At 40.3% G+C, this 27,421-nt stretch overlaps 2 protein-coding genes across 6 annotated transcripts in view; both read right to left on the reverse strand.

Annotated features, from left to right (window-relative positions):
- dlg5a (discs, large homolog 5a (Drosophila)) overlaps positions 1-11,004 on the reverse strand; it is a 40,130-nt gene extending 29,126 nt beyond the window's left edge. The window contains exon 1 of one of the 2 annotated variants that reach the window (XM_030748023.1): positions 10,283-11,004. In XM_030748023.1, the coding sequence (XP_030603883.1) occupies positions 10,283-10,586 (304 nt within the window). In that variant the 5' untranslated portion in view covers positions 10,587-11,004. The remainder of the gene's footprint in view (positions 1-10,282) is intronic. The other variant, XM_030748025.1, reaches the window with a different exon arrangement.
- Positions 11,005-15,240: 4,236 nt separating this feature from the next.
- Positions 15,241-27,363, reverse strand: anxa11a (annexin A11a). Of its 4 annotated transcripts, none has more exons than XM_030748070.1 (15): positions 27,212-27,363; positions 21,901-22,212; positions 21,023-21,105; positions 20,056-20,271; positions 19,827-19,914; positions 18,994-19,088; positions 18,605-18,718; positions 18,382-18,472; positions 18,046-18,125; positions 17,899-17,955; positions 17,669-17,762; positions 17,476-17,571; positions 16,161-16,219; positions 15,945-16,067; positions 15,781-15,840 (listed from the first exon to the last, which is right to left on the reverse strand). In XM_030748070.1, exons 2-15 carry the CDS (start codon positions 22,208-22,210, stop codon positions 15,781-15,783), a joined length of 1,566 nt encoding a protein of 521 aa, XP_030603930.1. In that variant the 5' UTR covers positions 22,211-22,212; positions 27,212-27,363. The 4 variants fall into 4 exon arrangements, with proteins under 4 accessions (XP_030603927.1, XP_030603930.1, XP_030603928.1 ...); XM_030748068.1 differs by having other exon boundaries at positions 20,056-20,418; XM_030748069.1 differs by lacking the exon at positions 27,212-27,363 and adding an exon at positions 26,856-26,996 and having other exon boundaries at positions 20,056-20,418.
- Between the last annotated feature and the right edge of the window lie 58 nt (positions 27,364-27,421).

Raw genomic sequence — 27,421 nt, forward strand, 5'->3', positions numbered from 1 at the left:
CAGCTAGCTCCATATTCCCTGCACAGCTGTATTATAAATGCGGTGCTGGGTTTATACTTAGAATAATAACTTCAACTCTCCTCCTTAGCAGCTCTATATTATCACTCCAGACCCCTGTCGTCATTAAACCTCCCTTCCCTCACTGTGCACTCTGCCGTGCTTTGATGTATAGTCCCTGTATGTTTCTGCTACACAGGCAGAATGTCACAGCTGAAATGGGATTTTCTCTTTTTATGTCAAGCACATAGAGAGAGAGAGAGCGAGAGAGGGAGAGAGAGAGCGAGAGAGAGAGCAAGCGAGCGAGCGAGAGAAAATGATTCTCTATCTGAATAGCTATACACACTGTTAAGCTAGGGGATATTTCACACAGGCTACCACAATCCATAGGAAAGACTCTGCAGATCCCCATTATAATGCAGAGTCCCTGCTCCAAAGGGTAACGTAAACATGGCTGACAACAAAAACTGCATTTTTTTTAAAAAAAGATATCTTTTACTTATTGCAAAGTGCATTGTCCATTGCCATGTACAGCTTTCTAATATTCATCAACTACCCAGATTTTTCAAAATGAAAAACACGTCTACCCAAATTTAAACGATACGACTGGGAATAACAGTCATCTTGCAAATATCAGATTGAGTAATCAGTTGAACCAGTAACAATGTGAAAATAAAAACATGCAAAAAATAAATAAATAAATGAAAGAAAAAAAAAAACTAAATAAAGTAGCCAGCTGTAAGTGATTAAAAATAATAAACTGTCTAACTTTGTTGTACCAGCGTCACAGACTGTGCAAGTCATCAAAAATCTGATATGTAAAAATACATGCTGTAGTTAGGGCTGCATCAAATAACTGGACTGATTTTTTTAATCATATATTATAATAAGATAATCCTTTATTTGTCCCACATTGTGGGAAATTTATGAAAAAAAATATATTATATACATATACACACACACACACACACACACACACACACACACACACACGCACTATTGATAACAGACCAAATCCTCATATTGAAGAAACTGAAAAAAATATTTCTATGCAATACTAAAACGGTCCTGTCTGCACCATTAAAGTGGAGAAATTTGAAGCTGCCTAAAAAAGCACAATGAGGCACAGATAATACTAATCTGATGTGATAAATGAAAGCCAAACACACAGGGTTTAGGAGAACAAGGGATTGGTAGCTGTCAGCAGCAAGCAATTGACGCCAACAGTTCTAGACCTCCATCTCCGTCCTTGCTTCCCCACTGGGTTTAGCTACAGCTCTGGCTCCAGCCCTCAATGTGTGACAAGGCCAAGCCTAATTAACTATGAGCTCTGTGCGACTGAGCCACTCCATCTTAGGCCCCGCAGACAGAAGGGGGGGGCAAGAGGAGAAACATGGAGAAGGCATGGAGCAGAGGAGGACAGATAAAAGGAGATATCTCTTGCGCGACTTCTGTTAGGCTAAGGAGGGAGAGAAGTAGGGGGAGAGACTGTGAAAATAGAGAGAAGCAGGGCGGAAAGGCTTTTAATCTGTTCTGACGTTCCCTGATGCTCAACACTTTTACTCTGCGAAGTGCTCAGAGCACACAGCTTTGATTTCATATTGTTCCATCTTATACAATGAGCACCACTGTAGGGTTGCACAGCATTAATTCTCTACAACCCAGCTATGCAAAAGGCTCATGTGCATTTCCAACGAGGCCACTAAAAGCAACCAAAAGCAGGAACTGGCTTCTTGAACCCTGTATATGACTGATAAGGTTTCATACTAAAACTCATGAGCCAATGAGAGGTACTATGACAGCTCTAAATCTTTATAAAACACAGAATAAAAGCTCCAGTTTTTGCCTTTTTTGGACACAGAAAAAGCCTTCAAAATTTAGCTTCTAGGGGAAATCCAATCAAGTGGTTAGGGTGCATGCTACACAGGTAAAAATGCCCTTTGCACCTGGCTCCCTAATTCAACTCCCAGCCAGTCAGACCATTGCTGTAGGCGATTTCTCTGCTCTTTTTCTAAACATCTATCCATCCATCATTTTATTCTGCTTATCCTATATAACATATAAATAAAGGAGAAAAAAAATTAATTCTTCAATATTGTATTTTGTGATTTGGAAACCAAATTAAAATCCAAATAATCTCCAACTCTGAGGGCACTCACCAGTTAACAGGCAGCTATAATTCCCAGACAACCAGTCTACGGCAATACTCTTGTTTCTCTCAACCTGATTTGACTGCAAGAATAAATATGTGCAACAGAATTTGTATATTTTGATCAATAAACTCCATAAGCATCACAACGACTGCAGTATGCAATGCACAGTAGGTAGATGTGAACTATTTGCTGGTCAGTGGGACAGCAGCATTAGCATTTTCCTGTAGCTTTTAGACATTGATACCAATTAGCACCAGCCACAGTCAGTGAGGCTAATCATTTGCAAACATGTTCACTGCATCAATAAAACACATCCATTAGGGCAGCATAGATCTGATGCTCTGCAGAGGGAGAATCCGCTTATTTCTGCCAATAATAGGCACACGGGACAGATGAGACCTGAAAGAACGCATTCAGCCTAATAAATACACAGGTTTCATCTGGAGCCATTATATATGGAGGTGTGCACATTGTGAAATTCTTGACCATTCCCAACACAGAAAATTAATATAACATTTCAGACAATGCCAGTTTTCTTTGGGTTGTTTATGGTTTTCATTTGTTTGAAAGACAAAAACAACAAAAACAATCTCCAACTTTGCACAAATCCAATCCGCAAAACTGATGCGACATGTCGATATGCCATTGGCGGTCTACAAGGCAAACAGTAAATCAATCGGTCTCTAACAAGATACGACAATAAGGAGGAAGCATCTGCTGGTGACTTCAGTCAAGAGATGCATTCTAAGGTGAGAATAAAATCCAGTTGAGGACCTGATGCAATGGTAACAAAAGCCTCTCACTGTCACTTAAATAGGTCAGGAGAGTACTCGCCCTTCTTAAGGGGCTCCACTTCCCCCACTCCTCTTTTAGCCATTTCTGCTTTCCTTCAAAATTGTGTGTGTGTGTGTGTGTGTGTGTGTGTGTGTGTGTGTGGGGGGGGGGGGGGGGGGGGGGGGGCGCTACCAAAAGTTGCTTCAAACAACCAGATTATGTTCTCCAGGACATAAAAAAAGATGGCACATGCTGCCATAGTGGAGCTGGATGAGAAGAACAGCAAAAGAGGAGAGCAATGAGAGTTTGGAGGCTGTTGGAGGGGAGCCTCATCAAAGAAAGATTCTGGCTTCTACAGTTGGCTGAGACTAAATTATTTATCGATTCCGGAAAATTCTGACAATAAGATCGTTTCCCCTAAAGTAAAAGAACATTATTATCACTAAAATTGGATCTCTGCTGCTTTAAAATGCTTTTCTTTTTAGAGCACGTTGACAAGCCTTGGCGCTTCTGATTTGAAGCAAGCAAGGCATCTGTGATATTTCAAAGACCTCTACAGACAAACATTCTGGGGCCACTTGGTAAAGGAGCAGCATTAGCATTCCAAAAATAATACAGCGTGCTATTCTTTAGTAGCCACTGTCAGCTCTTCTCACCATCTGTGAGCAACAATGATTAAAACAAAGTCGAGGCGAGCAGTCCAAACAGTTTGTGCCCTTTCTACTTCACTGTCCTTAGCTTCACAGCCATTTAACCACAGAAGCACAAACAATAGCAACACTAATAACACGGCTGACAACAACCCACTTATTTTACAGTGTGCTTAACTGAGGCTGAAGGATGTGTTAGCACTAAGCCAGAGAGCAGAAAATCATTTATGCTGGGCATGCAAGACCTCCAAATGCTGGCTGTGTTTCTGCACACAATAAGAACAATGTTGTTTAAATTAGTGATGTACAACCCCACCTACTATATCATTATTCTGGTTTCTGTTCCATCACTAGGGATATGCACAGATACTAATCAAGCCTTGTCCAAACCCCCATATCCCTATTCAGGGACCTTCATAAAGTAATGGTGAGGTACTGACACCACATGCAAAAATTCTGGGAAATGAGCCAGGTGAGCCTTACTGCTGGGGTAAAGGATCGATCATCTGATTTAAAAAGTCTACAGTGAGCATAAACATGAAGATGTCTAACATGATGATGCCATGAGCCAGAATTACTCCACTGCACGCACAATGTCTGACTCACAGCTCTGTGTTCCTCTCAGCTTGGTCAAGCCCACCCACCTTTTTTTTACTCACAGGCCTGAGTTTGCCCTGTGCCGTGACTCAAAATAAGATCTGTTTTACTACTGATCAAACGGTAAGACCACTCAGATGCAACCTTATAGTAATCATACTGGGACATTAGTTTATATAAAAAAAAAAAAAGACCTGTCAGGACTTCTGAGCAGAGGCAAAGTCTAAAAACACGCCCCCTAGTGCTATCCATCTCAGCCCATTATGAGCAAACCATAATGTGGTTTCTTTTTGAACTAGCTCAGCATAAATGAGACATCATTTGTTTTAGAACAGCTTGCCTGTGCCACGGGTTCGGTCAAAAAGAAAAAGGTGTAAGATAGAGCCCAATACAGATTTTTGAGGGGAATGCCGCTACTGATTTGTGGTAGTAAAGATTTCTGCTACCAATACATACACACAACCATATGTTGCAGAGGGTGGGGTCTTTTTTTTTTTTCTTAAATGAATTCTTTGCAATTTTCTATTGCTTGTGGTTGTTAACAGCTTGCCAATAAGTTAAAAGTAGCTACAACCACTGTTGTTGTCATCTTTATTTAACCCCAAAATATGGAGAGTAGTATCAGTATCAATCCTAACCATACCTATCCCCTATCTGTTACATGCCTCAGCAAGTAAAAAAGCCAAGACACTGCCAAACAGCCTGTTTGCATGGAAAAAACCCACTGTTGTAATTTTAGCAATCGTTGTGATGCGCCCTTCACATTTAATCACAGGGAAGCGCATGTTGATTCATAAACCATTTTCATTCTGTGTTGAGGTAACTGTGATTAAACTACAATTTTTTTTAAATAAATGTCAACAAGAGAAAGGAGAAGAAAAGAACAATCATTTTTCAGACCTACAGATGTGGTAGGTAGGACTTTAACTGTATACAACAGTTCTGGGCAAATAAGGAAATATTCTGCACTGTAGCTTGCTGTGTAAAGCAATTCTGTTAAAGCCTGGTGAGGTATCCAAATCATTCAAATATAAGAAAACACTTTTTTGTCCCCCAATTAAGCTACGTTGCTGTCATAAAGTCTTTGGCAATATCAGTGTTTTCTCAAGTATTCCTTACATATGAACTGCCTGAATGCAGAAAAGCTACCAACAGACACAAACCAATACTCAAACTTTTGTCTCCTTTGTTCTTCTGACACTAAAAAGCATATGCACCAATTATTTAAAAGAAAAATAACAACTCACCAACTAACCACAACTGTGCATCATCCCTCATTATTATCTAATCTACAATAAGAAGAGGAAGCACATGCAATAATGATCGCTATCATGATTATTACAAGTTCAGTTTGACCCAAGATCACATGACAAAAAGACAATACAAGCTGATGGAGAGAAAGATAAGACACCATAATGGAAAGAGAAAAGAAGTTAGAAATATATAAACAGAAAGAAAATACACCACAGCAAAGAATCCTGTTGCAAAGAATGACTTGAGGTAGGGATGGTTAAACAAAGAAGCTGTTCATTTCCATGACTTCATAGTGCTGGTAAACATTTAGATCCTGGCATTTCCTCTGCTGTGTGGAATAATTAGGAAAAGAAACATGTGTAAAATGTAGTCCTGTTCCACTACACAGCCACCTGGCAGTGGTTCTCACATCTAGTGTCAATAAACCTGTTAAAGTTAAAGAAAAAAAAGAAAATACACAGATTTTACACTAACAAGCTTGTGTGTTAGAAATCAATAGAATTAAATGGGAACAACACCAATGACCCAGCGGACATAATGAGGTCAACCTCATTACTGTGCATCTCTGGCTTTGATTAGAGATTTATTGAGTTAATACTGACAAAAAACCCTATACCATTAAAACTGGTAATTACAACTCAACTAAGGCCCTGCAACTAATGATTTCATCATTTTCTGCTGAATGACTAGATGATTAATTGACTAAATGTTCCGACTTTAACATCAACTGCACATCATTCGCTTCCTTAAAGTTACAGCATCAGGACAGCCTGCCTTGCTACTTCATCACACACACACACACACAAAAAAAAACCAACACTTTCTTGAGCACTTGCATTGCATTGAGCTGATGCCAGTACATTTGCAGGGAAGAGGAGAATGGCGGAGCAGTCTACAACTTCTGAGGAGTGGCGATATGGATATGAAAATATGGAACAACAAGACAGGAACAAAATTACCTTGTAGCATCGTGGCCTCCATTTCTACCTGCACATGCCTCTACAGGAGAATCACAGTGGTGATAGCTCTTAAGTCTCTTTGGGCTGGCTTTCAACTTTGGTTTTTGTTGCCGGTTTTGTGCTCATACCTAAGCTCTAAAAGAAACAGCACGTGTGTCCTCGTTAGGATAGGGATTTGTGTTAGTGTGCGGAATTGTAGCCTCAGGTTTATATTGTTAACTGTAATTATGTTACAGTGTTTCAGGTTGTGTTACAGAGCAGAGTAAAAGTAATGGAAGGAACAGTGTAACAAATCACTTTCTCCAATAATTAAGTAATGTACTGCATTACTTTCAAGAAAAGTAGCAAGTAACGGGTAATACGTTACTTTTTGTTGAGTAACAACCTAAACACTGGTCCTTACCGAATGATGACAAAAATTGTGTCACTTAGATTCAAGCAGACTCACATGCAGAAGTATAATCAAGGCTTCAGGTGCATTGATGGGAATCCAAGGAAGTGCAGTGACAAGCTGAAAGTCATGTGGGTAGACGGGTCTCATATTTTGGCAAACAGTTCTTTTCTGTTAACACTGATTCCCATAGTCTGACATGGGGACCAGAGTACTGAAGGCATAGGCCACATTCTGAATGAGCACTGCACTTGTAAATATACATGTCTGAATTCATAATATATATGTGGGACCTGCTCAGATATTGACAATCACACCTAAGCAGAAACATCACATAAAAAGGAGCTGAACTGATGGCTTTCTCTGCACAGCAAGAACACAATAAGAATGGAGTAAAGCAGACGGAAGTACACCGGTTGGTGAAGGGAAGGAGAGTGGGGTGACAAGGTAAGTGGCAGTGTGCGTCACGGAGTGACAGACACTGACAGAGAGCGACGGAGAAAGTGAGGTCAGGTCCGGCCCATGGGAGATATTTAAGGCCAGCGGCCATGACAGGAGAGTCGGGGTCATAACTCATTCTGTCTGTCCACAGTGGTTTATGAAGTAGGACAGAAACTTGTTGACAGAGAGAGGAGACCCCCCCCCCCCCCCCCCCCCCCCCGCCTTCCAATAACACAAAAACACTGGCCTATGTCCTAGGCTGTTGTACACAGACCAAGCTGCTGACTGGGCACTTTGAGCCTGCTCAACTTCTCAACAAAAGGCCTGTTGTCTCACCCTCCTCTGTCTCTGGCGTGTCCTTTTATTTAAGTGTGTAGAGAAATTAAACCACTCGGTGGGGGAAAGATATATAATGAGTCACAGAAAGAGAAATAAAGTTAAAAGGAAATGATTGTGACTCAGAAAAGGACAATAAAGCATGGGAACAAAAACCCAAAACAATGATGAAGCAAAGGCACACAGACAGCAGAAGAAGATTGTGGACGTTGCGTCTTGTCAGATTTGTGTTACCCTCCTCTCGCAGTGTGTTTAAATCATTGTCTCAGACCCTTGAATGTGAGAAGGGGGGGGGGGGGGGGGGGGGGGGGGTTTGCACAGGTACGTCTTTTCTACTACACTATTCTCTATACAAATTATAGTCTGCATAGATCAAATCAAGGCACAAACTTAATATGATTGTTCCCAATGCATCGATTTTTGAAATTCATTCAATTATTTAAAAATTACTAATTTATTTAAAGACAGAAAAAGTCTCCCTAAACTAAAGCGATGCTCAGTATTCTCAGGGAATCTCTGCAGTTTAATAAGAATTAGAAGTTTGGTCAAAATGGGTGAGACAGACCTCCCCTAGAATACAGATGCACAAAAACAGGCTAAATAATGAATGATTTGTTTGCATGTTCTCTACAGCAAATCTGCTGCAGTTTGCCAGGGAAACACTAATAATTTACAGAGCCCAAGCTTTAAACAATTCAGCACTTATGCGTGCATCTGTATGTTTTTCCTTTGGGCTGAGGATGCTTCTTTGGATGATTTGATGTGCGCGTGTATAGAGCCTCAGCTGGCACAGGAGGCACATCTGAGAACAAAAGCAGGCAGGCAGCCTGAGAGGAGGACAAGTTGAGAGCAGGTTGCTATCAGCAAGACTCATCACACTCATATTCCCTCTTTTCACACACCCTGCGTTGTTCAGAGATACACCGCAGCTTTGAAGATTTCATCCTTATGTGCCTTTTCTACCAGATTCTCTGCCTGAAGGTGCTCCGTGAGCAGCTCGTCTTCAGTCTCTTGCAAGAGACTGGACAAGTTAAAACATGGTAATCGCATCATCCGAATCAGTATATTAAAAGATAATAAAGAGGACATTAAAGAGAAGCACAACACTTGAGTCAAGACAGACAGAGTCAAAGTGTGGCAGCTAATACAGAGGACTGTAGAAGCATGATAAAGCGTCTCACAGAGAGAATTTACACCAGAGAGGAGAGAGCAGGGCCTAATCCTTTGTTGAATAACCACAGGCTGACAAGCCAGACTCACTACTTGTGCTTGCTCTCTCCTAATACAAGGCAGGTCAGCTCTGAGGCCCAGTGCTACAATCTATAAAGGTGTGTGAAGAAAAGCCCAAATCTAGATTGCCAAATACAGCCAAAGACAAACAGACCAGATCAAACTCAGCGACTCACAGGTAACAAACAGCGAATGTTTCTCGTGGTACCATGTCAGCAGGAGTGTTAATCTGCAGCAGCAGTACTCAATACAAGGAAGTAATAAAGCTCAAGGAAGCACTAGTGATCCAGTCAGCAAAGCAACAAGACACAAAATCAGCATTACCTTCTAAGGTCTGCTTGCTGGTAGTAAACCAAGGCATGCTACAACTTGGCAGCTGAAGACTATGGACACGGTTGTAGCTGTCTGAAACAGGGCCATGTCAAACCTATATGCAACATAGCCTGCACTGCCGTTTTACATGCGAAATATGTCAAAGACAAGCATGGCGCTGCATCTCTTCTTCAGTTTTGGCTCTCAAGGCTCATCCTGCATTCAGGCCCTCGGGGCATGACACTGTTTGCAAGCCACTGGCTTCGGTCGTTCAGACAAAGTAAAACAGGCAAAACTAGATGAGGCTTTTACACTTGGTTGCCCTTTGTCTCCGTTCAACAACAACCCAAACCACTGAAGTGGAGGCACTTGCTGCAAGGACAGAAGCCAAAAATCAGATGAATGCAATGAATAAATACTGATTAAAAAAGTAGCATTAATGCACAACTGGAGAGAAATCAGTTCTTGTTAGAATACCAGCATGGTTTCCTCTCCAAATGGTAAAGCAGCCTGATGCAGACCAATGCTTTAGGCATGGGTAGGCTGCATGCACACATCACGTACAGGTACAGACCAACATGTGAGTGGTACACCCGTTGTCATGGAAACAACTTGGGCTAATCTAATGTACCATAACCATAGCATGCCACTAATACCACGAGAAACTGTGGTGATTATTGGGGGATTTGACTCTCTTTAAAGACCACACTGGAATCAACACTTAAAATAGTCACTAGCTATAACTAGTCAAACCAAATCTCCACAACTGCATTGATTTTATTACATTGTATAGTAGAGACTGGGGGAGGGCATGATGGCTGTGAGCAATGACAAAAGTCCTTGGCTGTACTAGTCATTGCTTGTGCATTAGATCTGCAGCCTACAGTTTAACGATAAAGGCTAGTTCATTAGATTCTGCACATTTAACAGTGCAAAATGTTGCACAAGCAATGAGTTGTGCTTACAAATCTCATACCATGCCGTAAGGAGCACTGCTGCAACCCCCTGCAACCTCTTCCCGTGCACCTTTATTATAGCAAACCAAGCTTCCAGCTTTAGTATTGTGTAGCCAACACACACGTTTTCTTCTGCCAGACCACCCAGATTGTCGCTGCTCACGGCAAGTGCCACTCATTTACAGAATCAAGTGAAGACCTGTTTAGGAGAACTAAGAGTCTCAGCTCTTACCGGTGGAGTGGTCCACAGGTCCTCCGCCGTTGTTGCCAAACAGGGCAGCATACAGGTCAGGGTATGCCTTCTCCAGGGCCACACACAGGTCGAGGAAATGGTCGCTCTCCTTGTTCATCAGCATCTTCAAAAGGTGGTCGACTTTCTCGGCGCTGGACGAACAGTTCTGGTCCAGTTCGAACCTATCGAGTTGACTCAAAGTACCGGAAACTATCAGCAGCTCGATCACACGGTCCGCATCTGTTATGGACTCCAATAAGTTCTGGTGACACTGGTCTAGCAACTCTTTGTGCTTTGGCTCCATTGCTATCTGCTGTAGTTCCGTAGCTTCCCAGCTAACCCCAGACGGCCAAGTGGATGTAATATCCTTACCGATCAAAAGTACTGAGCGATTATTGAACTTAACTTGTCGCGGCTTGCAGAACTTCGCCGGAGCCACCACGGCATTAAGTTGCACGGGAGAACAATTTTTATAGCATACTGAAAAAGGCACAAGAAGCCATATTTGTTGCCCAAGGCTGTTGACTGCACTAAACAGCGATACATTTTTCCATCTTACTAATGTGTGGCGGTTCACGTCGTTTTTTCCTTCCCTTCAGAGTATGCTATAGCCGAACACATTTTCTTCTTTTTATGTATCATTTCATGCGCCCTTTGCCGACTCAACTGCTGGGAAAACTCACGTAACTCCGCCGCTGCTCCTCAGTTACACTGTATCCTCCGCCATGTCTGAGCAACTCAGCAGCTGCTGCTCGCTGTCAATCAACGGTCCGCACGGTGACCATATAAGGTAAAGCGGGGCGTGACAGGACGAAAACACGCCTGTTTCTTCAATGGGCGTACACATCACTGCGTAGTACGTCGAAAATCTCAGGTGGAAAAAAAATTACAATGGAGAGAATGTAAATGTTTTAAAAATATCGACGTGGTGGTAAAGATGATGCCCCCAAATGTAAAGCAACATTAAGAAGATTAAATTTTGCTGTCTGAGGGCATTATTATTCTTTTTTCCTCCACCATGTGTAAATTAGACTCTACTAAATCGGATTTTACAAATGCAATGACTGTACAAAGTTAGCTCCACCTTGTATGTTGCATTACATAATAATACAACTGCAAGTATTCAGTAATATAGTTTATGAGGAGATATTTTTTCTATTATCTATTATATTTATATTTCATTTAAATTTCACATTCTTAATGCAAGGGTTTAATTTTTGATGGAGGATCTGCAGTCTAGTTTTACCTAAAGCATATATCTTTCCTAAGTGTGATTCATCTCCTGTGTCACTACAGTGCATAAGATGAATTTGAGATCCAAAAAAAAAAAAATGATGTTTCCAAAAATAGGCTAGTTGATAAACCAGTTGATATTAATTCATTATTATAATCTTTGGATTTAACACTGACACATCAAATCAGCAGAGCTTCATGGTAATCCTCACTGACTACATTAGGAATTTTATTTCGGGAGAAATGTTAAAGCGGTGATAAAAACATAGGGATTTTATCTTGTCCTTGCATAATACTGCTGCTGTAGCCACAGGCTTATGCACCCTGCTTCTAAAATCAAGCTGCACTGCAACCAGTTTTACTCTGCACTATATATACACCATATATATATGCGGGGGATTAGATAGAAGAGGGCAAAACGCCATTTGTGAATGTATATGAGGGTGACAAATGAATGTGTATTTGAGTAGGATTTGTGAAATATAATGTGATGATGATGGATGCACTCTGCTTCTAGTCAACAGATGAATAAAGACTGTTGGCACAGAGGCAAGCGTCTGCAGGCATACCTCTGAAACCGTGACCTTATTCATGCATGCACCGAATCTCATTGTGACATCTCCTCTCTCTCCCCCACCTCTCCTCCTCCTTTCTGTCTCTCTGCCATGCCTGCTCCATAGCTTGTGCAACCATGTGCTATCCCTTTAGATGAAAAATTAATTACAATTCATTCAAAGGGGAAGCAGGTCCCTACTGCTGACACAGATCGGGCAATTGTGTCTGTACCCTACTTCTGAGGACACCCATTTGAATAGAGAAGGGTGTCTGATCCTTTTTATCTTGGGGGTTATGAATGAGTTTATTATTTAGACTACAAGGGTTGTGTTTGTGGGTGTCTGATAATTTACTGAATTTTATTAAACAAATTTTATGTCACACAGGCTAAATCAGAGCAGATAATAGCTTTATCTTTTATTGAAAAGACTGTCAACAAGCATATCCATCACTGATCCTGGTCAAATTGCCTCAAATGGAGACAACAAATCATTTTCATTGATTTTTTTTAAATTTTTTTTTTTATTACCAGCTCAGCTGTCTGAGCTGAACAAAACAATTAGCTTATTATACACTTACATTTCACACACATTTATTTCCTGCAAGACTGCATGAGAGTGATAGGGCTCCCAAGCCACTGAATAAACAGTGCTCATTCAAAGAGGATGTAGTGAAATGTTGGAAGAGAATATGTTTGTTGGTGTCATTTATATTTAAACTGAGAGTTGCATGTTTCATAATGTAATTCCATCTTTTCCCCGCAATACCTCAGACACAGTGAGAGGATTCCCAAATGATTAGATCAGTCATAACAGACATTAAATTAGGCAATTCATGGTTTTTAATTAACAGTGAATTACACAGCCTTCAGCTAGACGGTAGCAACAGATGAGAGGCTGATGATTGTAATGATATCAAAACTGCAATGTTGGCATAGATGTGCCAAAAACACTTTATAAAAACTCATCTAATGACATCTAAATTGTCTTTTCAAAACTGATGTAATCGCATTCAGGATTCATTACAGTTCTAGCCATTGTAATCTAAACAGCCATCTAAAGCCCTCAAACCTTATCTGCCATTTCTAGTCAGTTTAAACATGAGGTGATCAAAAGTGATTTCCCCCAGCATGGCTCGTCTCTACGGGTCCCCCGTGTTTCTGACAGCACTGCAGTCATGGTAGACTTGTTTAATGTGGCCAAGGCAGCTTTATGGATGCCATTAATTCCACAGCCCCCCCCCCCCCCCCCCCCCCCTCCTCACTTCACAGGGTTATTGATTGTAGTGCAGTTGACTTACACACAGTCATTCATTGGCTGTAGGCAGCCCAGCTCGTGGCCACGTCTTTAAAGTCAAGTGTGTTGAACAGCTTTTTAAGTGAAGCCAACAGGACTTAATAAGGCATACAGAGCCTCCTTCTGCAGCCACACATGCTGGCCTTACACCCCTCCAGAAAAAAGAAGACAGTTGTCTGTATTGATTGAGTAAAATACAGTGTATTTAAGAGTCTCACGGCTGGTTTATTGCATTGATAGTGAGCCTTTCAGCACATACAGTGTGGCAGAAACAGCACCCTTGTTTGGTGGTTTGTATATATGTGTAAACTGTGACCGTGAATATTTATTATTCAGTGCCATGATGTGACTATGATTTCTGCTTGCTATATTTTTTTGGTGCAGCTGAGAGTTGAAAAAAAGACTTCACTGCCCTCTGCTGACAAACTGAGTCTACTACCAGACCCTAACAGTGTCACAGCGGCCCAGCTGAAGGCTTGGTTACCCCTGAATTACAGTAACTACTCAGTTAATACCTGAAAATTGTGATTTAATGATATTCTGAGTTTTTAGCAAGTTTTTTCCACAACTATTTGTATTATTATTATTATTTTTTTTTTATCAAGATAAATACCAGTCCTGTTAGTGCAGGAGATCACTGAAACAATCTTTCAATTGTGGCTAGAAGTGCCAAAATGTGCCGGGTTGTACTCCTGGAGCCGTTAATTTGAAAAACAAATCTCACTCACCACTTGAATTTTCAGACTTTTCAAATTTGGCCATCATTTCCAATCTTAGAAAACAGAGGTTTTACTCTTGATTTACAGTATCAGTCAAAAGTTGGTGTCCCAACTTTTGACTGATACTGTATATGCTTTTGACCAAATGTATTACTTGAAAAACCTCTTCAACAAGAGCTTCTTTAGGTTCATTTAGGTTGACAATACAATGTTGATTTAACATCATTTCTACTGTTGGTTGCTATATGGGTCATGCTGGCACACCGTCTCATGTATTTTTAAGTAGTTGTTTTTTAACAAGCTAACACAGGCAGACAGATAACCATTTACCAGGACACCAGCAGCCACTTTAGATCACCAGTTAACCCGACAGGCATGTCTCTGAACAGGATCAAATCTAGAATTTTCTTGCTGCTAGGTGACTAATTTGCCAAGCTTGTGACTTTTTGGTTAGTTGTGACTTTCCCAGATGAGTGTGGCATTACACAGGTTGACCTTCATCTATAATAAAAAGCCTTCCCTTCATATACATTGGGTAAAAAGCAGACAGAGAAGTGGGTCGGTGGGGGACATCTGGTCACCCTATCTAACAATCAAAGCATGTTTTATACTGCAAGATGTATCCACAAACATATTTTTAATGCTGACACAGACTCTCAAACTCACATGGATGCATCAGGGGCATTTAATGCCAGTATCTTGCCCAAGGACACTTCCAACATAGGGATGCAGAAGCTAAGGATCTTTGGGATAGTAGACGACCCACTCTAAATCCTGAGCCACTATAAAAGGCCCACAGGTAAGAATTGGGTAACCAGTAAGGAGTGTTAGAGGTCCATCCAGGAGATGTGACTGCTACCCCCAACACCACTGTTTGCACATTCTTTAAAAACAGTGATTTCATACTTCTAAAGTTGACTTACATGATCAAACATGTGTGATGTAAGACTAAGATCACTCAAACAGGCAAAAAATATTATATATTTATTTTCTTGCTCTTGTCAACAGCCAAAATGGCCACAATCTTGGCAAATGGCTGACGGGCTTTATCAAAAAAGTAATCGATACGGGGATGTAATCCTAAAGCCTTGTCAAAGAATGTCTGTTGTGGTTTTGTGGATTTTGCATCTAATAAACAACAAAAAAAATCACAGTATACATTCTCAGTATTTATTTTCAGGAACCCATGAAGACAGACAATTTATGAGTGATAAAACTACTGCAAATTTAGGTATTGGGAACAAAACTCTAGTCTAGGAAAAAATATATAGAAGAGATTGTACAATTGTAAACATGATCTTTTACTTTGGTGCTTAGCTGCTATGTATTCTACGCCTCATACTTTTATCAGCATTGCTGAAAAATAGCACAATAAAATCTTTAAAAATATATATCTCTTCAAAATCCAATGTAAATTCTTACAAATGTCTTTTATGGCCATGTACATTTACCTCTCCAATCCAGGCAACACACAAAAAACCCAAACAAAAAAAAAAACAAAACCAAAACCTTTGTACATATAATATATATAGAAAGGCAACAATATGTAGGAGATTTTAAAAGCTAGGTAAACATTGCATTGGAAGCATTGGCATCACATGCAGATATGCAGTTTGTGTATCGTGCACACAGATAAGGCAGGAAGATTATAGAAGTTCCTCTGAATATAAAGAAGCAGACAGACATTCTTTCTCCTTCAGTCACTGCCCCCACAGAGCTTCAAGAGGAGCTTCTTGTAGTCTCCTGATGTGTCTCCCTGTTCAGCACAGACAAAATCATGTCAACATTTGTCTCATACAAACATGGCACCATATTTCTTTTAAACAGATACAATGCTTTCATGTAATAGTAGAAACTTACAGAGATGTCAGTGTACAGTGACTTGCGGTAATTTTTCAAATACTCCTGGCGAATATCGAGCATGTCAACCTCTGAACGGGAGACCATGATCCGGATCAGGGTTTTGTCTTTGGTCCCAGCTCCCTGCAGACAGACACACAATAATCGGTTGAATACGATGCTTCATCTATTTAGTAATGTATAAAATTCCTGTTTAAACAGGACAGGCTGTCTCACCTTCATGGCCTTGTAGAGCCTCTCAGCAAAATAAGCAGGGGTGTTTTTAATACACTTCACTAAAACAAGAAAACCAACTCATTACCAAGACAAGAATGATATATTATTATTATTCATTAAAAAAAATATACTATCCCTATATTTATCAAAAAACACCACAATGGGAAATGAAAGAAGAAAAAGAAGAAAAAAAAAAAATTTGGCGTGACTCGGTCTTCCAACTTTTAGTAATGTGACGCCTAACAGCTGATGAAGAAACAAACAAAACTAAACTTATCATATTGCACCTGAAGAACCAGATATTGGTCTTGGTAGAGACAAAACAGCTTAAGGGAGAGTGATTACTAGAATTACACTGATTGAGATTTCAAGAAATATGACCACGAAAGCTGTTCCCTAGAGGTTTCATTCAGCTAATGTTAGCCATTAAAAAAAAAAAAAAAAAAAAAAAAGAAGTATAAAGGTTATACTAAAGCCCCTTTCAAACATACACTCCTTACACTGATCTGACTGTAGCTGAATATATGTGTCTGCACCTGGGTCATTTTTTCAATAACAGTTGTGATGGCTTTTTTATTAGACTGCACCTCTTAATGTATCCACTTTCAATAATAGCAGCTTGCAATTTATTCAATGCCCCCCCCCAGGATAGGATTTGCAGAGAGGCAAGCATGTGTAAGAAAGAGATAGACGCACTAAAACAAGGCAAAAATAAATAAATAACCTTCTGGCTCAAAACTAATGTGAATTAGTAAATATCACATTATCGTGATATTGACTATTAACATGATATTTACTCCACTTCTTCTAAGCACTAGCAGTCAAGTATTGATAAATGCAGCTTTGGAGTGACCCGGAAGTAAATGGATGAATGGAAAATTTTAAAAATGTTAAAAATCAGAAACAAAAGACACAGCAACAAAAACAGTGACAAACTTTCAACACTGCACTGCACAACACCTCACAATGAAAACACACAGAGTGGGTGTGGAAAAAAAAAGAAAGAGTTCAAATAAAAATATCTAAAAATAGGTTACCCTACCATATCCCTGAGAATTGATGGCAAAAAGGGGGGAAAAAACCCAAAGATTAAGCATTTGAAGAAACCCCCTCTGTACAGCAACACATTTAGCAAAGGCAAGTATAGTAAAGTATTAATACAGTAAGGCAGTTTAATAGTTAATACATTGAAACCATTACTGCATACATGCCCCTACAATCATTAGCCAATTATGTTGCACACAGTCTAACTTTCCCAGTACATGGGTGTGGCCCTTCGAAGTAAGAACATGAAAAGGTGCGAGTGCATTCTTACCCACTGCCAACATGCCACTCTCCAGATCTCCAGACATTTCCCTGATGACGCTCTTCTCAATATCCCTGCCACACATCTGCTGGTACTCAAAAAACACTGCACGCACAAGCACACATCCACAGGAAATGGGTAAATACATTAAACAGACACTAAAGTTTGAAATCTTTTTTATTTATTTATTCAGAAATTATACCTGCTCTGAGATGGGGTTTGCTCCTGGCACATAAAATAGCATTGAATTTGGACTCATCTGTTCCCAGTTTGTTTTCTCCAGCAGCATACAGGGCCTGTTTAGACAAAAGCCACATCCTTGCACTCAACAAATCAAGGTTTGAAAATGTCAAAAATAAATAAATAAAACAAAACAAAAGCAGATAAAAATCAGTCAATTTAAGTCAGAAGCAACAAATATGGAGACTTTACCTGAGCGTCTTGTTTAGCCAGGGAGATGTCAACATTTTCCCGCTCATCACGATTACCCTGCAAAACACAGAGCATCAAATCTTCTAATACAAATTCAGAAGCACTCATGAAGAAAACATGAGGTACACACGTGTTTCACAGCTGTACCTGAGAGAGAGAGATCAGGAGCCTGCGGAAATGGCCTGAGGTGTCCCCACTAATTGCATCCTCCAGTGACTTCTTGTACTCTATATGGATAGCAGATCAAATATGAGTAGTGAATGGTTAAATAAATGAAATAATGGCTTTATTTGGAGTTAAATATGTTTAGATATTAGAATTAATATGTGACAGCTTCCTAGTCATAACATCTAAATTTAGAAGATAAACTAAGCTTATCCACTATGTAAGAAAACATGTGAAACCCACTGCTGTGATATCTAAGATTAAGGTGAAGGGAGCAGTGAGAGAAGGCAGTGCATTAAAAACCCTGAGGTATCAAACCTTGTTTGTAAATACGGTTAATCTCCCTGATTTCAGCGTTGGAACGAGAAGACAGGATCTCAATGAGACAGGCCTCATCGGTTCCAGCGCCCTGTTAGGAGGACAAAACAATGGCATCATGAGAACCTCTTGGTCTGGCCTTGAAGCAGCCTGTTTGTCTTTTCAACTAATGCAAGCTTCTGCAATGATTTAACACGTCACCATGCATTTTCTCTGCATTCACCTTTATGGCAGAATTAAGTTCAGAGGCATCAAACTCAGTTGGGGTCTTCAACATGGCCATGACGAGCTTCCTGAAGTCCCCAGACAGCTCTGAATGCAGATCCTTAATCAGATCCTGAAAGCGGAAATACGCTTGAAACAGTTCTAACCCATCATTCACTGCTGCTTTGAAAAACTTACTGTGAAAATCTCTGTGGCATAGCTATAATCAGCTTTGAGGACATCCAATCCCCTACTAATCTGACTAGCAGCATTAGCACGTTTTGTCTACTAGTCACAATCGCTGTTAGGTAATGACACAAAGTCATGTTTCTTCATTGGTAAATTGTGTCAACAATAACTACAGTACATGTACTAACAGAAAATGGCATTAGCTATGAAGACTGTTACCTTTCCATAAGCAGTTTTGTAAGTCCGGAGCAAAGGAACTCGCTGCCGGTTAGACCGACTCCCGAGCAAGTCAATAATGGCTTGCTCATCAGTTCCTGCACAGACAAGCAAGAAATGTCAAATCAGGCACTTTGTACCATAAATGTTTTATAGCACAAAATTTGAATAGTTATAATGACTGCTGTGAAATTTTAGCTTCATTTATCAAATGCTTTTCAAGATATATATATTTTTTTGAAAAATGGTCAATTCACCCATTTACACACACCCACACTGAAATCTGAGGCAATCTTTGAACATGAATATCTCAAGAGACTATTAAAAGATACAAGCCTGACATTTTCACTGGCATTTCTTGCCATCAAAATGAGTCAGTATCTATAATTTGGGATGGATGCATAAAAAAATTCTAAGTACCGATGGGTTAAAATACGGAAAAAAAAAATTCATGCTGTCCTGTAAAGTCCCATATCTGAGCAAAAAACACCCCAAATCAAACAAAACAAAAGACTAACCAGCTAAACGTGCTAGTTTAGGGGTCAGGTAAAATATTAAATGGGATTATTGTCAGATGAATAAACAAAACAAACTGTCCCAAATGGACAACATCCAGTGTATCATGTTTATCAAGAGAACTAGTCTTTCACTTTATCAACTCAAAACTGTGTTTTGGTGAATGCCAGTTTTCTTGAATGATTAAGCCGCACAGTACAGATGATTTACAAAGTCTGACAGTAAAAAGCTGTTCAAATTCACCTACTTAAACTGGAAAGATTTTCCCTTCTTGCCTGAGTTTAATCTACTTGATCGAGGTCTATGTCCATAACACTCACCAAACCCCTTCATAGCCTTCCTCAGGACCTCCGCATCTTTGAGTGGGTCGGCTCCAGGAAAGTCAGTGATTGTTCCCCTGAATCCTCTCTGAAACAAGTTTATTGCAGAGTTTGTTGTTTTTTTTCGACATTACACTATAAGATGTAAAAGAGTGTGTATTTTTTATCACATTACATCAGAGACAAACAACAAGAACACATTCATTAAAGTTCCAAAAACTACTCTTACATTGATAGGTGGAGCTATCGGCATGGCTCCTCCTCCACCATAGGCTGGCATGGATGGATTTGGTGATGGGACCCCAGGCATAGGTCCTGGTGCTCCTCCATAACCCGGCATGGACGGGTTGGGCGATGGTGCACCGGGGTACCCAGGCATTGGCTGGCCCGGCTGACCAGGATAACCCATTGCAGGACCCTGGTTCGGGGGCATGGTTCCTCCTGGCTGTGAGTACAGGCCATATGACTGTTGGTTAGGGATGGGGCCACCATACCCACCAGCTTGAGGGGCAGGTGGGTAGCCCCCAGGGACTTGGGCAAATATGGAAGGGTTTGGAGGAAAACCTCCCATGGCTCCAGAGATCTGGTTGGCCTGTGATTCGGAAAGGTTGGTATCTCATAAAATGTGCACAGATCCTTTAAGATTTTTATGCAAAATATAGGTAGCTGGTCGCACCTTTTTTGGATTAAACTTAGTTTTCAAATTAGCACGATCAACATCAATATTTCCAAGCAAGCCCCTTGAGTTGCATCCAACGTCAGAGCAGAAATGGAAGTTAAAATTTCTAGTGTTTGGAACTTTTTCAAAATACTTGATATACAAGAATCCAAATAAAGTGCTGCCAAGCTAATAAAATGTAATCTCATACATCTGATAGGCCAAAATATAACAGACAAGACAATGCATCAGAAAAGTAAGAGCGATAAAAGCTGCACCAGACTGTAGGTTTAAGAAAAGAGAAGCTTTTAAGGAAAAAGAAAAAAAAAAAAGGAAAAAGAAAATTATTAATGCTGAGGATTTAGGGATGGGTACTTTGAAACCGTCTTACCGTTAAGTGATTGGATGTGATATTCCATTAATGGCTGTGTAATTCTAAGTGGAATATTTAAGGCAATAATCCAGTGACAGTGCATAAAACATGATTTAATAATTTTCTGCAAGCACATGTGGGTGAATATTTTTAGATAAAACTTACCATGCCAGGATTGTATCCAGGGTTGGATAAGTTGTCCATACCAATGGAGGGATATCCACCAGTAGGGCCTCCACCCCAGCTCCCTGCAGAAGTTAACAAAGAAGGAGCTGTTTAGGAAATTTGAAGATGTATTGTGCTACTAAATTCCTAAAAAAAAAACACTTTTACCAACTCAGGAATGACTGCTCAAACTGGAACTTCCTTCTTTTTTGCTTTTCATCTTAACTACATTAGCTCAGAATGCAAAAGCTAGGGACACACACCACATTCCTAGTTTTTTCTCATTGGCTTTCTTGTTTTTTTTTTTTTTTAATCTCACTTTGAGATTTAAAATTAGCATGCATGGATGCAGCCCCTAAATGTCTTTTGTTTTCAGGTGATGTCATCTTTTATGTCTTTCATTGTCATCACTGCTTTTACATACTGTCCTTAAAAAGTAACATAAATAAAGAAACTATCATTTTTTCCTTATTATTTTCAAGCAGGTGAATGAGTACTGGAGATAGATTGGGACTACTGTGTGTAAAAGACAGACTGAGACTTGACTTGTTTTTCAGTGAAGAAAAAAATTCCAGTCCATTAAGTCTCATGATCCTTGGCCTATGGCCGACAAACAGCACTTAACTGACTCATCATTTCTAAAGTAGGCACCACTTCACATTAACCAAAGCACATTTTAATAATAATAATTTGATTGTCATGTCTTTATGTAAATACAAAGCTACAACATCAGTTCATCAGATTGGCTTCTGATAAAGACTGAAATTTGAGAAACAGCTACCCCGGGTCTACAGTAACCAAAATCCTCCAGTCAGCAATTTAGAGTATCGATGTGTAAAAGGGCACACTGCCTTTAACGGTGATACACAATGACTTACCTGGAGGTGGTGCCTGTGGGTAGCCTCCAGCCTGTGGTGGGTAGCCTCCAGCCTGTGGTGGGTAGCCTCCTGCCTGTGGTGGGTAGCCTCCTGCCTGTGGTGGGTAGCCCCCAGCTTGAGGTGGATAGCCCCCAGCTTGAGGTGGATAGCCCCCAGCTTGAGGTGGATAGCCACTTGGTTGCGGTGGGTAACCTCCTGCTTGGGGAGGGTATGCCCCTGGCTGTGGTGGGTAAGCCCCAGGCTGTGGTGGGTAAGCCCCAGGCTGTGGCGGGTATCCTCCTGCCTGAGAGGGGTACCCAGGGTAGCTCATTGCTTTGAATCCAAAAAAAACAGGTCAGTTAAAGGGCTGCCTAAAATATATACATAACCTCTTACAAATAATATCTGCCAGTATTATTATCATTTTGTACAGCTAACTAGATGAAAAAGCACATCATCTGCTGGGAAAAAAAAAGAATACAGGAACAAAAGTTTCTGTGAATTGCACCTTTAAAACATACTGAACGTATAGACAGAGCAACAATAGCTGACCGCTGCAAAAAACTGAAAAATCTGTCTGCAATATTCTGTAAACCTTCAAACCATTTCTCATATATGGAGTGAGCATGAGAGAAAAAAAAAAAAAAAACTTTAACCTTAACTTCAGTGACCCCATATAAGATCCCAGCCTTGCTTTGGTCAAAAGCCATCTACCCATAAAGTTTGGTAAATGTAGGCTGAACGGTTCTTGAGTTATTGAGCTGACACTTCTATGGACACTGCCCGCCTGCCATGGGTGATCACATAATACAACCCTTATTTTGATGAGCGTAGAAAAAGGTTTAGTATTTGTTTACATAATGACTCGGACTGCAACAATTCACCGAGTAACTTGAATAACTTGATTAGAAAAAAATCCTCAACACAATTTTAAGTTTAATCCACGAATCTGCAGCACTCAGTTCTCAACGTGTAAGCATGAGCATTTCACCCACATCTGCGACTAAAAACAGACCTGAAATAAAAACGCATTTAGGAGAGTGCATATGAATAAATAGTATTGCAACAGTAAGCCTGGGTAGGCTGGGTAGTTTTTCAACAGAAGGACAATAGCAGCAGTGACACTGATGCTGTCACAGTCTGTCCACACACACACACACACACACACACACACACACACACACACACACACACACACACACACACACACACACACACACACACACAGTGAACAGCAAAGAGGCGGAGTCGCTGAGCCATTGAGCTCAGGTGGAGTGAAAGAACACGTTTTTCTAGTGCCCGAAACAGCAGTGCTTGTTCCTGTAATCACCATTAAAACCATCCATCCATTCACTTCTGCTTATCCTGTTCAGGGTCGCGAAAGGGCTGGAGCCTATCCCAGCTGTCATAGGGCGAGAGGCAGGGTACACTCTATACAGGACATGAAAACCTTTACTAGGAAAAAGCTGGAGGAGTCCTTCATCAAACCACCTGCTCAATAAGCATCAACACAAAGCAAAACAAACTTTGTAGCTGCTCCCATCCACCGCCGTTTCTTTTGTTTTTTTTTTTTTTTTTTTTTTTTTTACACAGCGAAAAATCTACAGTAAAGATACAGAAGCTAAAATAAAATAGGCAAATAATCTGTTACCCAAGTCTCAGTCTTCAGGTGGTTCAAGAGGTAGAGTAGGTCACCTACTAGTCGGAAGATTGGTGGTTCAATCCTCCTCCAGTATGCATGCCAGCACATCCTTGGCCAAGATACTGAACCCCAAGTTGCTCTCTAATTCGTTCATTGGAGTGTGAATGATAGAAAGAAGTGCTTGTGTGAATGGATGAATGAGGCATGTTGTGCAAAGCTCTTTGAGTGCTCAAATAGAGTAGAAAAGCAGTCATTTTACCAACGATGTTTAAATTAGGCAGCTTGCTGAAGGCTGTCAGCAGCTGTCCTGCTTTATATGACAGTGACAGGAAGGGGTGAGTTTACAGGGAGCATGGGGTCTACTAGAATACAGTTATTTCAAGGCTTTAGAAACATTATTTTGTGGATTTAGATTCATATAAAATATAAATATTAATACTTAAAAATAAGAACCCCCCCCCCATAGGCCATTAAAAATGTACATGGGGCCTAGTAAAACTCTGAGTCACTAATCTGGAGCTGTTGGGAGGTGCCTGGGGCTAATTAATGTTAATTAGCCCCAGGCACCTCTTGGGTGAGGTGTTCTGGGCATGTCTTACCAGGAGGAAGCCTCAGGGTAGACTAGGGTTTAATCCCGGGATCCGGGATTCCCGGGAAATGCGATCAGAACCATTTCCCGTTTCCCGGGAAACGTTAGACGGGAAACCGGGAAAAAAGTCGCGCGCGTCGATTTGACTTTCAGAAAGAAAAGAAAGCTTCAGAATGTTAAATTTAAGGAAATATTGAGAGAAGGGTTCGTTTAATGCGAAAAGCATTACTCTTCATTTCAGGCACGTTCAGCCTCCGTTTAAGGCTTCAGCCTTCATCTCAAGCGTTTTAATAGAGGTATTACACAGTTGTGCTTTTTTCCCATTTTTGTGAAATTGTAGGCAATGTGTTTACCCTAAGGTATTTTGTATTATATAATTTTATATTATATATTGTTATATTGCATTATATAGCCTATAAAATATGCCTGCCCTGAACAATAAAGAAATATCTGTTTAACTTCGAGTGTTTCTTTTCCTCGTTTGCAGCCGCTTACTAACAATCATGAATTAGGATACGGGCCTAATGTGTGAAGAAATTATCATGAAATAGATTGCTTTAACATATTTCGCTTTTAAAATGGAGTTGAGTAAAATGTATATTTTTTAGGCTATAAGGATCGGCCAGTTTTTCAATAGACGATTCACCTACTTTAACCCTCAGACACGGTGTTATAAATTTGCTGTTGCCAGAATGGCAATGACCAAGTCGTGGAGCATTACTCAAGGCCCTGTGTTATGCCATATTATAGTGTAGTACGGTAGTTAACTTTTCAATGACTATTACAGCGTTCCACTGGTGGAGATATAGCGCAACAGATGTCGCCACGACAGCGTGGCTGAGCCTTTATCAATGCTGTGGACATGAACCGTATTGTTTTGCACCAGCAGTTGTAAAATATCTTGGTATAATTCCATGTACAATGGAGGAATATTCAAATAATATTTGTTAAGGGAGTGTTGAGGAACGATACAACACCGCATAGCTCGAGCACTCGAATCTCGAGATGTAGGTTTTATTGCGTTAATCAAGCCGACGTTACCCCCTACTGGGCATAACAGGACATAGCTGGAAAGCTACCTCTACAATATCACAATAGGTTAAGGCCGACACAGGCTACACAAGGCCTAATTAAAATAAAAAAATAAATAAACTTTTTCCCGGTATTCCCGGGAAATGGCTCGTCATTTCCCGGGATTTGATTCATGTCATTTTCGGGAAAAATATTAAACCCTAGGGTAGACCCATGACGTGCTGGAGAGATTACATCTCTTGGCTGGCCTGGGAATTCCTCAGTGTTCCCCCAGATAAGCTATAGAAGGGAAGTCTGCAGTTGCTTAGAGTGCTGCCCCAGTGCCCCAGTGCCCCAGCGCCGGTTAAGCGGAAGAAAATCGATGGATGGATGGATGGATTAATTATTAACATTAATTTAAACACGTACACCATTAAAACATCTGTTTTCTACAGCACGAAACATTGCATCAAACACAGGTCAAAGCCCAGTTCTGAGAATGTTGACATTCTCGCTTTACTTGATATACCTTTAAAGGCTTACCGACACATACACATGAACATACACCAAACTGCCATCATCCAGGAGATACACTGAGAGGGTTTAGTTTTTTGACATGTTTGCAGTTAAACTATTAAAAAAAACTGCAATTTCTAAAATGGAAATCTATGAGCAGTTCATTTTAAAAGACCTGTCTTTTCCTCTTAAATATTGATTATTTCTTATTAATAGGACAAAACTATTTCTCACTTTATTACTCAATGGAATAATCTATAATACTTGTTTGCTAAAATAATCTGCAGCCCTAGAACTAAGTTTGTCTTTTGCTATTCACCACCATCTTTTGCCAATGGAGCAATGCATAAGTCACTGTCACTGCAATCTAATGAGAGGCAGACTCTTCATTCCTTGGCCATTTGACCACAGACATGTTTAGCTCAGTGGTGGGATTGTAAGGAAACTTTCATTTTGGTTTATGAAAAACTTGTCTTTCAACAGGCCCATTTATTCCATGGTAAAACTGACTCTAGTGGACTTAACTAGAACAGTCATTGCTTTGCCTTTTATGCACAGAGGAAGGAAAAAGTTGTTACTGCATCTGAATAAGCACAGAGAACAAGGCAGAAGTCAAATTTGAACATTTTAGGTATAGCAGCTTATTACATTACAAATACTTTTAACAACAAAGTACACATCTGATGATGATGGCAGGCTCAGAAACACTGATACTGTGTCATAAGGCTGCTTGTTGTGAAAGTTTCCCATATAAAAAGAGGTGGTTTGTGTATTCTACAGTTAAATTCTTCATCTACAAACAAATGTCTGATTTTTTTTTTTTTTAGGTTCAAACATGTCTTAAAACACATTCAAACCCGGCTCAAACACATTTAAATGTTGATCAGGAGAAAAGAAAACACATCTAGCCGAGCAGCCAGAGCCACATCACACACAGTACAACACCCTAAGTGTTCTCAGGGGTTGGGGTGATTGCAAACAGGTTTCTGTTCTCACAAAGCCGTGAATGTTAATATTGGGAAACCCTAATCCCGGAGGTTTCCTCACTTTATAACTTAGGTGAATCCTAGCCCGACTAAACATCGTAGTTAGTGTATAACATGCTAAAACACTGCATCAGTCCTTGGAAACACAACTTTGGCTTACTTACTGTAAACTAAAACCCTGCTTCGGGCCTGCATTAATCTCTACTGAGAGCTAGCACGATATTAAACATACCTTCCGACTCAATTTACATAAAGTAGTCCAAGTGTCGCTCGCTGCCCACGTCTAAGCTAGCTACGTATAAATAAATACATAAGTAAACGAACGAAAATATGAAGCAGCAAAAAGAAGCTAGGACCAAAATGTGCGCTTTCTAGCTTCGCTCGGACAACTAAAGGCAATGGTATGAAGTAATAACCTTGACAGACCAGCTAGCGACTGCCTGGAGAAGAGAAGAGCGGGGTCAAGCAGCAAAACGCCTTCAAAAGCAGCCCCCACGCATCCAAATATAGCTCACGTATCAACTTTAACTAACCTACCATGCACCGCTGTAGCCTGTTTAAGAAGCTGTTTTCGTTTTAAGCACTTACTTTGAGTCTTATTGCAGTCTCTTCCTGGAAGCTTGTATCTCTTCGACAGTTGTAGTCTTGGCCGTATTTCACTGTGTGGGTGGGACGCAGAGTTTCCATTGGAGGTTCCCACCCATATCTTTCTCTATAGCCGTCCTCTGTGGCAACACCTATAAACAAATTAATATTGCTCACTGTTAGACGTATACACAACCTTTTATGGCTTGATGG

This window comes from Archocentrus centrarchus, chromosome 15 (assembly GCF_007364275.1).
Source record: "Archocentrus centrarchus isolate MPI-CPG fArcCen1 chromosome 15, fArcCen1, whole genome shotgun sequence".
Taxonomy (NCBI): Eukaryota; Metazoa; Chordata; class Actinopteri; order Cichliformes; family Cichlidae; genus Archocentrus; species Archocentrus centrarchus.

What these genes read in the sequence shown, in the direction of transcription:
- anxa11a (XM_030748067.1), bottom strand. Translation starts at nt 22,210, where the DNA reads ATGAGCTACCCTGGGTACCCCTCTCAGGCAGGAGGATACCCGCCACAG. An exon ending in CCCACAGGCACCACCTCCAG is followed by an intron (nt 21,106 to 21,900) that starts GTAAGTCATTGT and finishes TAACTTCTGCAG; the next exon opens with GGAGCTGGGGTGGAGGCCCT. An exon ending in CACTGTACACTGACATCTCT is followed by an intron (nt 15,841 to 15,944) that starts GTAAGTTTCTAC and finishes TGTGCTGAACAG; the next exon opens with GGAGACACATCAGGAGACTA.